We start from the raw sequence: 14,125 nt of genomic DNA, 5'->3' as shown, positions 1-14,125 counted from the left end.
CTCTGCACTGAGCACAGAGCCCAACGCAGGGCTCGATCTCACAACCCATGAGATCACGACTGGAGCTGAAACCAAGAGTCAGGCATTTAACCGACTGTCCCACCCATGCACCCTTGAAGCTATTTTTAAGTGCACCTACAATGGAATATTAATTACAAACGGCATTTTCTCCAGCACGTTCTTTTCTTCCTCCAATCCTACTTCCTACATTTGACAAAACCATCACTTGGTATGATTAGGTTTCTGAATTTTGGCCAATCTAGTAAGGCTGTCTCACTGCTCATAACTTGCACCTCCCTGAGTACTAACGAGATTGAACATTTTTTCACCTGTGTCACTGATATTCTTCCTCCTTTGTGAAATGCCTTTTGTACAATTTTCTATTGGGTCATTTATCTTTTTTGTAATGGTTCAGAGTTCTTTGTATATCCTCCAGATACTGTTCTTTTATTAGTTCTCTATGTTACTAGTATCTTCTCATGGTATATTGGTTTTCTTTTAATTTTTAATGTTATTCTTTAATAACAAAGATGTTCTAATTTCAATGTAGTCATATCAATCTTTTTAAAAAAATTAGCTCAAAACGTCTTAAGTTTTGAAACCCAATCAGATAGATACTCTCCTATATTTTCTTCAAAAATTCTGCCATCTCGGGGCACCAGGGTGGCCCAGTCAGTCAAGCATCCAACTCTTGATTTCAGCTCAGGTCATGATCTCAGGGTTGTGAGATCGAGCCCCACATCAGGATTCATGCCTGGGGGAGAGTCTGCCTGGGATTCTGTCTCTTCTTCTCCCTCTGTCCACCCCCCCAACTCACACTTTCTAAATAAACAAACAAATAAATAAATAAAATCTTTTTTTTGGTCATTTTCCTTTTCATAGATAGGACTTTAATTCACTAGGAATTTATCTTTGTATACATTATGAATTAAAGATTTAATTTCTTTTTCTCCATTTTAACAACGAATTATCCCACACCAAAACTTGGAATGGATATCCTCCTCTTGGGGATCTGCAACGTCACCTAAGTCAAGTCCTTAGGTGCAAATGTCTTTTTGGCGGTCTCTGTCTTGTTCTAAGAGTCTACTTTTTTTTTTTTTTTTAAGATTTTATTTATTTATGTGACAGAGAGGCAGCCAGCGAGAGAGGGAACACAGCAGGGGGAGTGGGAGAGGAAGAAGCAGGCTCCCAGCGGAGGAGCCCAAAGTGGGACTCGATCCCGGAACGCCGGGATCACACCCTGAGCCGAAGGCAGACGCTTAACGACTGCGCTACCCAGGCGCCCCTGTTTTAAGAGTCTACTTGTTCCTGTACCAATATGTTATATCTTAATTACCACAGACTTTTGTATACTAATATCTGTAAAAACAAGTCCCCCATGTTCCTTTTCTTCTTTTCCTATGTCTTAGTTATTCTTGGGCCATTCCTCATATAAATTTCAGAACCAGTTTGTCAAGATCCTCAAAATATTTTGATAGGATTTTATCTACACAGAAGGTCTTAAAAAGACCTGAGAGCTTCTAATACTGAATTTGGGTATCTACGAACTGGTATACCTTTCCAGGTTACCTAGGTCTTTTTGATGTTGCTAATATTGAAAGGTGACTTTTAAATTATATCCTTTGTTTGTTGCTGGTTGTAACGATTAATTTTATGTGTCAACTAGACTGGACTAAGGGATGTCCAGATAACTGGGTGTGTCTGCAATGGTGCTTCTGGAAGAGGTCGGCATTAGAACTGATGAACACAGTATAGCAGATGGCACTGCTATCACTATAACATGGGTGAGCACCATCCAGTCTGCTGAGCGCTCTGTAGAATGAAAATGCAGAGGAAAGGTGAATTCTTTCTCTGCTTAAGCTGATCCATCTTCTCCTGCCCTCGGACACGGAACATCAGCGCTTGTGTTTCTCCAGCCTTTGGACTTTGGTCAAGACTTACACCATCAGGGGCGCCTGGGTGGCACAGCGGTTGAGCGTCTGCCTTCGGCTCAGGGCGTGATCCCGGCGTTACGGGATCGAGCCCCACATCAGGCTCTTCCGCTATGAGCCTGCTTCTTCCTCTCCCACTCCCCCTGCTTGTGTTCCCTCTCTCGCTGGCTGTCTCTATCTCTGTCAAATAAATAAATAAAATCTTTAAAAAAAAAAAAAAAAAAAAAGACTTACACCATCAGCTCCTCCTCCCCCCCATAAATAAATTACACTACTGGCTTTCCTCCTTCTCCAGTTCCATAACCATGTGAGCCAATTCCTATAATAAATCACCTCCTCTTTGTATCTTGTATATTCTATTGGGTTTGTCTCTCTGGAGAAACCTAATTCATTGGTATAAAGAAATCCATTGATTCTTATTTGATGGTCTTCATCCAGCCACCCTGCTGAATGCTTTTATTATTTCTAATAATTCACCAGCAAACTGAGAATTCTCTATGTTGGCAATCACGGCAGCTATAAATTAATAATGATTTGGTTTCTTTCCTTCTTATCCTTACACAGTTTATTTTTCTTGTCCTTCCACGCTGGTTAGAATCTCCAGTACGATGATAAATAAAAGAGATTTTAAAAAGAATGCTTCCAATATTTCACCACTAAAAGTGATGTTTCCTGTAAGTTTTTGTTAGAACTTTCTACCAAGTTGAGAAAATTCCCTTCTATTTTTCTAAGAGTGTCTAACATGGATACTGAAGTATGTCAAATTTTTCTGCCTCTGTTGATATAATCATATTATTTTTCTTTTTTACTCAGTCAAAAGGATGAATGGCACTTTAAATTTTCTGACAGATTCCTGGGATGACTCCTTAGTCAAGCTATATTTCCTTTCTTATATATTGATGGCTTGCTAATATTTTATACAGGATTTTTGCATCTATGATCATAAATGAGATTGGCCTTTGATTTCCCTTTCTTGTGCCATTCCTTTGTGATTTCTAGCATCAAAATCATACTGACTGGAGAGGTCCCATTTTCTACCTTTCTCTGGAAGAGTCTGCGTAATATTTGGAATGGCCTGTTACTTGAAAGTTAGTAGAACTCTCCATAAAACCAGCTGGCCTGGTGTTTTCTCTTTGAGAAGATCTTAAACCCCTAATCAGTCTCCTTCTGATAGTGTAGGACTATTCAGGCTTTTTAATTTAAGTCACAGCCTTACTAAGTTGTGTTTTTCCTAAGAATTTGTCCATGTCTGTCTATATTTGTAAATTGTTGGCACAAAGTTTATCATGGTCTTATGATTTTTAATCTCTGTAAGACTTTTACTTTTTATTCCTATTATTGTTTATTTGTATTTTGCCAAAGATTTGTCCATTTTATTAGATTTTACTAAGAACCAACTTTTTTCTTGACCCTCTCTCCTTTATCTTCATTTTCTGTTCAACTGATTTCTGCTCCTATCTTTATTGTCTCCTTTCCTTCGCTTTCTTTCAATCTCTTCCATTATTTCACTTAAGCTCACTAATTTTCAGTCTTGCCAGTTTTCTTTTATAAGCATTTAAGGCTATACATTTCCTTCTACGTTCCATTTTTGCTATATCCTACACAATTCAATCTCTGGCATTTTCATTACCAAAGTATTTTGAATTTCCATTATAGTTTTTCTTTTATTCCACTATTGAGAAGTATAATTTTGCATTTCCAAATACATGCCAACTAAAACTTATTTTTTATTATTAACTTCTAAAATAACTGCATGAAGATCAGAGAATTGGTCTGCATGACACTGATTCTTTGACATTTGAAATAGTCATAACTCATAGACAAAAGATTGATTTCCCTAATACATAAAGGACTACCAATCCACAAGAAAGAAGACCAACAATCTAATTTTTAAAATGGACAAAAGACAATGAAGAGTCAATACACGGGAAAGCAAATTCAAATGACTCACACACATGAAAAGAAGCCCAATTCACTCATAATAGAAGAAACATAGATGCAAAGGTACTTTTTTTTAACCTACCAGATTGGCAAAGATTTAAAAAACAACTGACAACACTCTGCCTCGGTGAGGACAGGAGGAGACAGGCAGTTCCACTGCTGGTCGGTAAGAGTATAAAGACCAGTAACAATTTTGCAGAGCAACTCGGTGATATCTACCCAAATTACCAATGCATACCTGCTTTTATTCAGCAAGTTCATTTCTAGGAATTTATTCTACAGATATTCACACCTGTGCAAAGTAATCTCTGCAGAGGGACATTCATTATAGAACGCCTTAAAATGGCAGAAGTTTAGAAATAGCCATCAGTAAGGTACTAGCCAAATCATTACAACCGTATCACGGAATACTAATAAGCAATTTGAAAAAGAATAAAACGCTCTTTAATATGGGAAGATATCCAAGATATGTTAAGTGAAAAATTCAAGGTGAAAAATACTACCACCATTTAGGAGAAAAAACAGACAGATGTTATTAAATACACGTTATGTGTAAGTGATCGTAAATGTACATACAAGGATATTCAAGAAACTGATAAAACGAGTTAGTGCTAAAAGCAATATGGTTGGCCAGGGAATAGGAATGAGAGACTTTACCACATGCCTTTTAAACGATGTAGTAACTGTTAAAAAAAAAATAATTAAAAAAATTCTTTTTCAATTGAGGTTGGTCAAATAATATTGCTTCTTCATGAAAATGCCTATCTGCTACTAGGAAAGAACGTGGGAAGTAGGCATTAGTTCTGTTACAGTAATAGGATGATGTCCTCTTAGTAAAAATGATTTAATTTCTAACTAAAGCAAAAGCCTATCTGTAAAGTAAAACTTCCTATGATTGTGGGACCCAAAAACTTACCTTTTTCAATTTCAAGTCTCCCAGTAGACTGTATGAATCCAATCCCATTATCTGCTACGCACTGATAGAGCCCCGAATCTTCCACAGTCACACCACTGATTTTCAGTCCGTTTCCTGCAGTCAGATGTCGTGGGGAAGGGTGAACAGGCTCTGCGTTATGGAACCAGGTACGGTTAGGAGTTGGGTTCCCGTGAACCTCACAGGTGAATTGTACTGTGGCACCCAGAGGGACGGTCTGATCCTGTAGTCCTTTCGAAATTGAAGCACTTTCTGAAAATAAAACATATAAATTAAACTCGAGCCCCTAAGAGATACCTTTTTAACTTAACACAAGACACAGAAAATCTTCCCTCTACCAGTAACTAGTTGAAACAATACGGTTGTATTGTTCACTCACATTCTCCCATCTGCTGCGGTCATCAAGAAAAAATTGGAAATGTATTTGAACTTTCTTCTAATAGGATAAACCACATGTTACTGATATGTCATTGTCTCTTTTTCTAGATCTCTGCACCCACCTAGCTCCTGCCAACACACATACACACACACACACACCCCGCCTTGGGCTTCTCTGAGCCTTTGTTTCAGGTGGTTTGTTTAAAATAAATAGCTTCCCCGGATTTCACACTAAACAAGAGCCAAAACAGAAGAATGCTTATTTGCAAGTTAAATTCTTTCCATGGTCAGTTCTGTCTTAAGGTTAGATATAAGGCAGAAAACTTTACTATCCATCAAGTCACTTACACCTAGACAAAGTAAATCATTGACCAACATTTGTAATATATGTCCAAATTATATGCTTATGCATATTAATCTAGACCTGATCTATCATTGCACTTTAAAGCTCCCCTGCCCTACCCTTCCTTATTTCCCGTGTTACCTATGTCAGGCCATTGTTGCAAAGAAACACATGCAGAAGTTTATGAAAACTATCTTTACTATGTAACCACTTACTACCTACTTTTTTCTGGCTTTCGTGAAAATCTGTTTTGATAAAGGAAAACATTTTCTGCTGCTAGACATGACAGTGAGATAGGTACCTGGAAGAAAGGAAAGGAGCAGCTTTGAGATAAAGAGCGTATATACAGAAATGTGGGTAGAAATAATGCAAATTTTATGAGCCAGATACAGTGAAAGCACCCCAAAAGGGAAAATAAGATGAAATGGATTTTTCTTTAAAGATTATATTTATCCACTTGACGGAAAGAGAGAGAGAGCACAAGCAGACGGAGTGGCAGGCAGACGGAGAGGGAGAAGCAGGCTCCGCGCTGAGCAGGGAGCCCGACGCGGGACTCGATCCCAAGACCCTGTGATCACGACCTGAGCTGAAGGCAGATGCTTCACCGACTGAGCCACCCAGGTGCCCCGAAATAGATTTCTTTTTGAGATAACATTTTTTAATCAGTATTCTCAGTTACTATTACTCCTGGGTACTACACACTGATACAGCCCAGAATCTTCCATCCTACTGAATTCCCATCTCTTTCCTCCATGTCATTAGGAAGGAAGAACTATCTCTGCATGACACAGGCAGGCTGGGGGTGAGGTTCTCATGGACATCCCAGGTGAAATGTTCTGTGCCACCAAGAAATACTGCCAAATTCAGCAGGCCTTTAAAAAAACGAAGCTTGTTCTGACTACCGGTATCGCTGTTTCCAGCTAGTTCCTGTTTCATTTATAGTTCCCCAAGAGATCTTCCATTCAACATCAGTTAGACTGGAAAATTAGCCTGACTTGAAAAACAATTTAGTAAGTCACATCTTACCAAGTACGTTAACCATGTAAGTCACACGTTGTACGTCTCCAGACTTGTTTCCCACGATACAAGAATAGTTTCCGGAGTCCGCTGGGTCAATGCTATCTGTGGCAAGATGAGAATACAACCGCCTCCAATTGCTCCCGGGCAGAACGTCCTGACCGTCCTTCAGCCAGTGCACTTGAGAAGCTGGGACCCCACTCACCACACACTCCAGGGTGACAGGGCTATGAGAGAGGACAGCTAATGCCTGTGACAAGGTAGGGTGAAGAATGTGAAAATCATCTGAAGAAGGGCCTGGAAAAAGAAAACAAAAAGTTGTTATGATTAAATATTCCCTTTCAATCTCTTCCTTAGCAAATCTGTGAGCCTTCCCATCTTCCCTTTCATTCTTCCTTACACTACAAGATCCTACTTGGTAGCTAAATCATTTTTAGTTGAGAATTAAAATACTCTGTGACCCTTTGGAACTATTTCTGAATCAGCAGCTGAGAAATGCCAAATTTTGGACAAGACCAGAAACCACGACTTTGTTGTGCTTTGACTATTGGTTCTAGCTTAGTTCAGCTACCATAATCTACAAGACAAAAGATACGTATTTTTTCATAATTCACAGTTAGCCACCAATTTGATTACCGCAGATATAAAGTCATATTTTCTCAATAATTTCCTTTTATTTGAGCAAAGGGTCAAGTTCTCCATATGCTTTCCGCTCTGTCAATCTTGATGAAAAACCTCTCCTAAAAATTCATTATCTTTTGAAAACATGTACAATACCATTCCATAACGCATTTACATATTTAATTTTTCATAAGACTCTCTTATGATAAGCAAACAGGATCTGAAAGAAAAATGAACTCTGCTTTCCTAATGTTTTATAAGGAATGCTTCTGAGGACACTTCCTAGTTACCATTATTCTCCCAAATACTTACGACTCACAAGAAGCTTTCGGCCAATGGGTTCAACTTTTAATTCATGTGTGACAGGATTAAAAGCTGCACATTTATAGGAGCCCTTGTCCTCCAACGATACATTCAAAATCTGAAGGTTCCCTGATGGAAGGATTAAGTAATTCTCTGAGGAAAGAAGAGAACGCAGTTAGGCTTCTAGAAGAAGGACACCAATTAAAACAAATGAAGGCTGATAGCTGTGCTTTAACTTTAGACATAAGAACAGCAGCAAATACGCAATCAGGGAAATGTATTAAATGAAAGAAAGGGAAAGTTGAGGCAGGAGGAAAAAAAAGTCAATGGTACTAGAGGAACAAAAATCAAACCCAATGGAAACAAACATTGGACAACAGATCATTTGCTGAGAACACTGAAAGCACAAGCACATTTAGAAAAAGATACAACGACCACAGCTTCCACCTTGAGCAAACCTCCATCTACAGCACTGATCCCCCAGGGTCCAGCTATGTCTATCCGGTCATTTTTTTTTCTCAACAAATCCCGCCGGCGAGGGCCCAGCCACAGGTGCTACACCAATCAAGAAAGCAGATAAAAGCTCTGCATTCATGCTGCCAACATTCCAGCACAGGAAAGGGGGGTGGCAGAGAAAGGGGTAATGGGTTCAACTTTTAATTCATGCGTGACACATGAATTAAAGATACAAGCAAACAAAAATACGTATAACACAATGCTATGAAAATAAAAAAATTAAGCCAAGTAAAGGGGACAGAGAGCAGCGGGCATATTATTTTAGATGGGGCCACGAGGGAGGTGTCAGAAGAAGAAATATCTGAGTGGAGACCTGAATGAATGGAGGGAGTGTGGGGCTGTAATCACATCTATAATATAGCCATCTGTGCTTGTCTCCACTTGATTTCCCAGAGGAGAGACAATACAGCTTACGTATTTTTTTGCTATCTACAGTCCCTAGCACGCAGAGCTCAATGGCAGGTGAATGACATTGGTTCCATGGGTGCCACTGGCTTTTTGTAAAAGGTCTCACCTGTGGAATGTTTCAGCCACTTTCCCCGGATTTTATAGCGCACCTCAGCCTTGGGGTTACTATCTGGTACCCTGCAGCCAATGAAACCAGTACTTTTTTCTTCTGCTGTGATAACATGCTTTGTTGCTGAACCAAAATCACCGAGAACTAAAAGAAATAAGTAAATAAGTATATAAATTAAAATAAATAAATGCAAACTTAAACTCTCTTTCCCAAAGGAAATTTAAAAACCAGAGGCCACATCGGCCACATGGCCGTTGGTGGCAACTGATCCCAGTTCACAGAGTAGCGTGATTTTTTTATTTCAGAAAGCAGCTGGGGTAGGGGTGCATGGTTGAGGGCTAGAGCTAAGTCATGGCACCCTTTTCCAGAAGTCAGTGCTTCCAGGAGGTTACAAGACAAGCAAGCAGCTCTTAAAACATCAGGGAGAACTATGAAGTACGGTCCTTCCCGTTCTTTTTTTTTTTTTTTTTTAAAGATTTTATTCATTTATTCGACAGAGAGAGAGACAGCCAGCGAGAGAGGGAACACAAGCAGGGGGAGTGGGAGAGGAAGAAGCAGGCTCCTAGCAGAGGAGCCTGATGTGGGGCTCGATCCCATAACGCCGGGATCACGCCCTGAGCCGAAGGCAGACGCTTAACGACTGCACCACCCAGGCGCCCCGTTCCCATTCTGTCGGGATAAATTCTTTTCAAGTCCAGTCCCTCATCAAAACTCACTTTCCCTATGCATCTTTATTCTGTGGGCAGCTACTCACATTGCAATAAAATGGTTCACAGGAACAAACCTAGGACATCGACAAACCAAGCACTATCTCGTTTCTCTCTCAATTCCTCTCACTACTTAAAGTGCACTACAGATGGAGCCTGCATGGAAGGGCTCTTGATTATCTCCAAGGCTAAAAGCATTCAGCCGCCTGCCACCAGGAATTCAGCCTTCCAGTCTGTGTCTTGGAGCTGTCCATGGGTCACAGCTCTACGCAAACATTTACTCTTCTCGGTTATGACAAACTCACAACTCCTGGGGAATCCAGATTTGTTCTGTAAATAGGGGTGCTCTTACAAAGACATTTTCCATTACTGGAAGCCATCACCATTTGAAAGGCAGATGGCTCAAACTTACTAAGAAAACCACCACATTCCAGATTTTCCATCAGTTCAATACTCAACATTCCTTTCTCTACGGTCAATTTTTTTTTCCCCTGCTTCTTTAGCCTGGTTTCAATTACATACATTAAAATCACTCAGTAGGGGCGCCTGGGTAGCGCAGTCGTTAAAGCGTCTGCCTTCGGCTCAGGGCGTGATCCCGGCGTTCCGGGATCGAGTCCCACATCAGGCTCCTCTGCTGGGAGCCTGTTTCTTCCTCTCTCACTCGCCTGCTGTGTTCCCTCTCTCTCTGGCTGTCTCTCTGTCACATAAATAAATAAAATCTTTAAAAAAAAAAAAATAAATAAAAAATAAAATCACTCAGTAATCAAGACAAATAAGACAATTAGATATGAAAAATAAAGGACCGCATGAAACAACTGAGTGTCAAAGGAGACAACAGCTTTTTTGTTGCTGCTGATGTTAAGGACTTTTTTTTTTTTTTTTTATGTTAGTCACCATACAGTACATACCTAGTTTTCGATGTAAGGTTCCATGATTCATTAGTTGCATATAACACCCAGTGCACCATGCAATACGTGCCCTCCTTAATGTTAAGAACTTTCAAATATCCCCAAGGGAATTCAGAATTCGCATTAGAAAAAGGTCCTAACCATGTAAAAGTTATTTGCGTGCCTCTGTTATAGATGAAGACGAGGCTAGACTCACAGAAGTTCAAGTACATTTCCCCAAGTTAAACACACAGCAAGCGTCAAGGCTGGGGTGAAAACTCCTATGTGTCGACTCCAGAGCCCATGCTCCCCCTCTGTTCAACAACGCAAGTACTAACGGTTAATTCCAGGAAAAAGCACAGATGCCAGAGACAAAATTCAACTCACCAGCAGTCGATACTGTTGCAGGGCCACTGACAATGGCACCGATGCTATTGTTGGCGACGCACTGGTAAGACCCCGAAAGGGACGGACTAAGAGACAGAATGGTCAAAGTGCCCTGATGAATCTTAATCTGTTCCAGGTCTCTATCCAATCTTCTTCCATTATGCCACCATGAGATATGAGCGGTCACAGGGTTAGCAGAACAATGTAGTACTACGGGTCCGCCAAGTTTCTGGACAGCGGACAGTGGCTCAGAAATAAAATAAGGTGCCAAGTCTACAAGGAAACGTTCCCCACATGCCAACGTCGGGGGGGGGGGAATAAGGGGGAGAGAGAAAGAAGAGTATATTGAATACATTTCATCTGAATCTATATAATTACAGGCAAGCCCTTATTTCATCATACCTGTTACCATTCTCAATGCTTGTAAAAGTTCTAGGAACATTTTTGTACACCCGTTCTTAGAAGGAAAGAAGGGCAACACATTAACCTAGGACTTAATGATTAGGGTAGAAGAGAGTGAAACCTGATATAAATCAGACAACATGCCGATTCTGTAAGTGAGGGGAATGGCAAATGGCTCTTTTTATGAAGTAGCTTCTGAGAAATGCAAGTTAGGAACCTGAAAAAGTGAAGATAACTTGCAAAATAAAAAGAATTCTCTCCTATATCACCAAGGATTTGATTTTAAGACTAAGTTATTCTATAAACAATGGCTATGGTCTTACTACTTCCCTTTAATATAAAACAATGTTCAGTCATGCTGACATACAAAGTCTATCCTTTTTTGCATATAAAGCTAAGTAGAGTGTCAATTTTAAGTTTTATTTGGTGTTTAGAGTAGTTGCATTTATGACATCATTTCCTCAGCAACGTGGGGGGCAGGGTGGGTTCTCGAACTAACGTATCAAAACAGATCCTCCCCCTCCACCCGAAAGCGGGGGACAAGAATACTATTAATCTGGGGGAATAAACTACTTCAAAGAAAAAAAACTGAATAAATTGCTAACCCTACTTTCACAGGATATTTCCTCAGAAATGAAGACTGAGGGGTGTGCCTCTCTCGACTAAAACTTGAGGTGGTTGTTCAGCAAAACAAAAACAGAAATAAAACCAGAAGATCAGCTTTTGGGCTTACAAAAAGTTATACAGTATTCTTAACAGAGATAATAAATATTACTTAATGAATAAACATCACTTGTATTTCTCTCTACTTCTATAGGAATCTGAACATGAATCTAAAATTAAAAGAAACGCACACGCGCCACGCGCTGGGCATGGGCTTACATACACATTTAACAATCAACGCTTTTAAGCTTTTCAGCTTAAAACAGAAGTAGAGAGAAACTCAGCCAAGGTCACGTGAGAAAGTGGCAGATCTGGGATTTGAACCAAGTTCTCTCCAGACTGAGTACTAATACATGCTGATTCTAAAATTTCTTCAGTGGTATGGAGTCAGCATTTTTTCTTGTTATAATTTCCAAATTCAGACATTTGCAACATATCCTCTTATTGAAAAGCGCATGATACGATGATATTTGTTTTTAAGGCAACAAGAGGAATAAATTATAAGGACAATGATAGGAAGGCCTGCCAAGGCCCAGAAGCACTACAGAGATCCTGAAATTGCTGAAGGAATCAGTTTTTAAATCATTCAGCTGGGTCAAACCAACCTTAGAAATGTCTTTGGAAACCATGATTATCAATGAGGATTTGAAGCTGAAGTTTGTTTTTTATAGGATTAAGAAGAGGAAAAGCTTGAGTGTGGACATGACTGTTCTTGGGGATTAAAGAGCACGCTTTGGGTGCTGAGCACGGAGTCATGTATAGAATGACTGAATCGCTGTATTATACTCCTGAAATTAATATCGCACTGTACGTTACTGGAATTAAAATTTAAAACTCAAAAAAAAAAAACAACCACGACCATTCTTCCGCTCTTACCTGAATTCACAGAAGGGCACAGAACCGTAAGGGTAACAACATACAGCAGTGTCTGTAAGGGCCGAGGATCTGGATGCATAGCGCCAGCTTACAGACGCAGGCAGGACAGACTTCCGGGCGTTGGCTCACTAAAACACATCCAGAGAAAGAAAGGAAGAAAAGATCATCGAAACGCCCCAAACAGCTGAAATCCTGTATCTCCATCGTCCCAGTTGGGAGCATGATGGCTGCCATCTATTTTGAAAGCTTTGTAGCGAGTGTGGCAAATACAGGCACTTGATGACCTGTAATCTCCCCAATCCACACACTCATCTCTAGACACTAAGCTAACGTTGGCGGTTTTGCTCATCCTTCCGAGGCACTAAGATAATACCTCATAGTACACAGACTCAATTGCTTCCAACGAATACATTCAACCGCCTTTAGTGCATTTGTTTGTACATTTTACAAGCATCTAAAACTCAACACCGCCAAAATGCACCCCCCGCTTTATGGCTGGCCCTAAAATATAAACAGTAACAAAAACAACAAAATAATAACAAATGTTTACACAGTGCTTGGTACGTGCCAGACACCATTTCGGTGCTTTCTGTAGACCCAAAGACCACGGTGGTGAGAGTAGACGGAACGGTGGCAGGAAGGGAAGAGGGAGACCAAGGAGGAGGTAATGTAATCACTCAGCAGAGAGATGAGCACATGGTGGGTCAGACCAGTGAGTCAACTGTGGAGCTGGTAAGGAGTAATTGGACTCAATGTAGTCTAAAGGTAGAACCAACAGAATTTGCTGAAGACTTGGCTAGAGTATGATCAAAAGATGCGTCAAGGATAACTCTTAGTTTTTGGTGTAACAGAATCCATCATAACTCTGTTTACTGAAATGGGGAAGACTGGCAAGGGGGAGATGGATCGAAGAGTTTAGTCAGCTGTTCTGTCTTGGGAAGGTCCAAGATACCCACCACGAGGCATCCGAGGACTACTGTCAAGTCAACAGCTGCATATAGGCATCTGGAGCTGTGTGGAGAAGTCAGAGCTGGAAATATAGATGTCAGAAATAGAGACATGAGGGGCGCCTGGGTAGCGCCGTCGTTAAGCGTCTGCCTTTGGCTCAGGGCGTGATCCCAGCGTTCCGGGATCGAGTCCCACATCAGGCTCCTCCGCTGGGAGCCTGCTTCTTCCTCTCCCACTCCCCTGCTGTGTTCCCTCTCTCGCTGGCTGTATCTCTGTCACATAAATAAATAAAATCTTTAAAAAAAAAAAAAAAGATAGAAATAGAGACATGAGACCTATTAAAGCCCTAGCACTACCTGATCTCTAAGGAAAGTATGACAGAGGAGAGGAGAGACCAGGCAGGAGCCTTGGGATACTTCAACCTTTAGAGACCAAAAAAGAGAAGGAAGCAGCAAGGGAGACGAGGGGAAAAGTAGCCAATGAAATAGGAAGGAATCCAGGAGAATGTTGTGCTCAGGGAGAAAAATGGAAAAGATATTTCTAGAAGGAAAGCATAAGCAACTACTGCGAACACTGCTGAGAAATAGAGTTAAGGCGAGACACCATCGTGAAGGCAAATACCAGAGCGCAGGGGATACCGACAACAGTGGTTTCAATGCAGGGGGGACTAGCATCTGATGGTGGGTTCAGGACAGAATGGGAAGGGAGGAAATGAAGCACAGAAAATTCCTTCCAGGGCTTTGCTATAAAAGGG

At 40.6% G+C, this 14,125-nt stretch overlaps 1 protein-coding gene across 1 annotated transcript in view; it reads right to left on the bottom strand.

The window, feature by feature from the left end:
* The window catches only part of CDON (cell adhesion associated, oncogene regulated), a 64,404-nt gene extending 51,528 nt beyond the window's left edge, over positions 1-12,876 (bottom strand). The window contains exons 1-6 of the mRNA XM_008688286.2: positions 12,424-12,876; positions 10,483-10,755; positions 8,499-8,645; positions 7,478-7,621; positions 6,554-6,841; positions 4,789-5,058 (exon numbers count right to left, since the gene is read on the bottom strand). Coding sequence (XP_008686508.1) covers positions 4,789-5,058; positions 6,554-6,841; positions 7,478-7,621; positions 8,499-8,645; positions 10,483-10,755; positions 12,424-12,502 — 1,201 coding nt within the window. The 5' untranslated portion in view covers positions 12,503-12,876. The remainder of the gene's footprint in view (positions 1-4,788; positions 5,059-6,553; positions 6,842-7,477; positions 7,622-8,498; positions 8,646-10,482; positions 10,756-12,423) is intronic.
* Between the last annotated feature and the right edge of the window lie 1,249 nt (positions 12,877-14,125).

This window comes from Ursus maritimus, unplaced genomic scaffold (assembly GCF_017311325.1).
Source record: "Ursus maritimus isolate PB19 unplaced genomic scaffold, ASM1731132v1 scaffold_16, whole genome shotgun sequence".
Classification (NCBI taxonomy): domain Eukaryota; kingdom Metazoa; phylum Chordata; class Mammalia; order Carnivora; family Ursidae; genus Ursus; species Ursus maritimus.
This window is presented reverse-complemented; position numbering and strand designations above follow the sequence as displayed.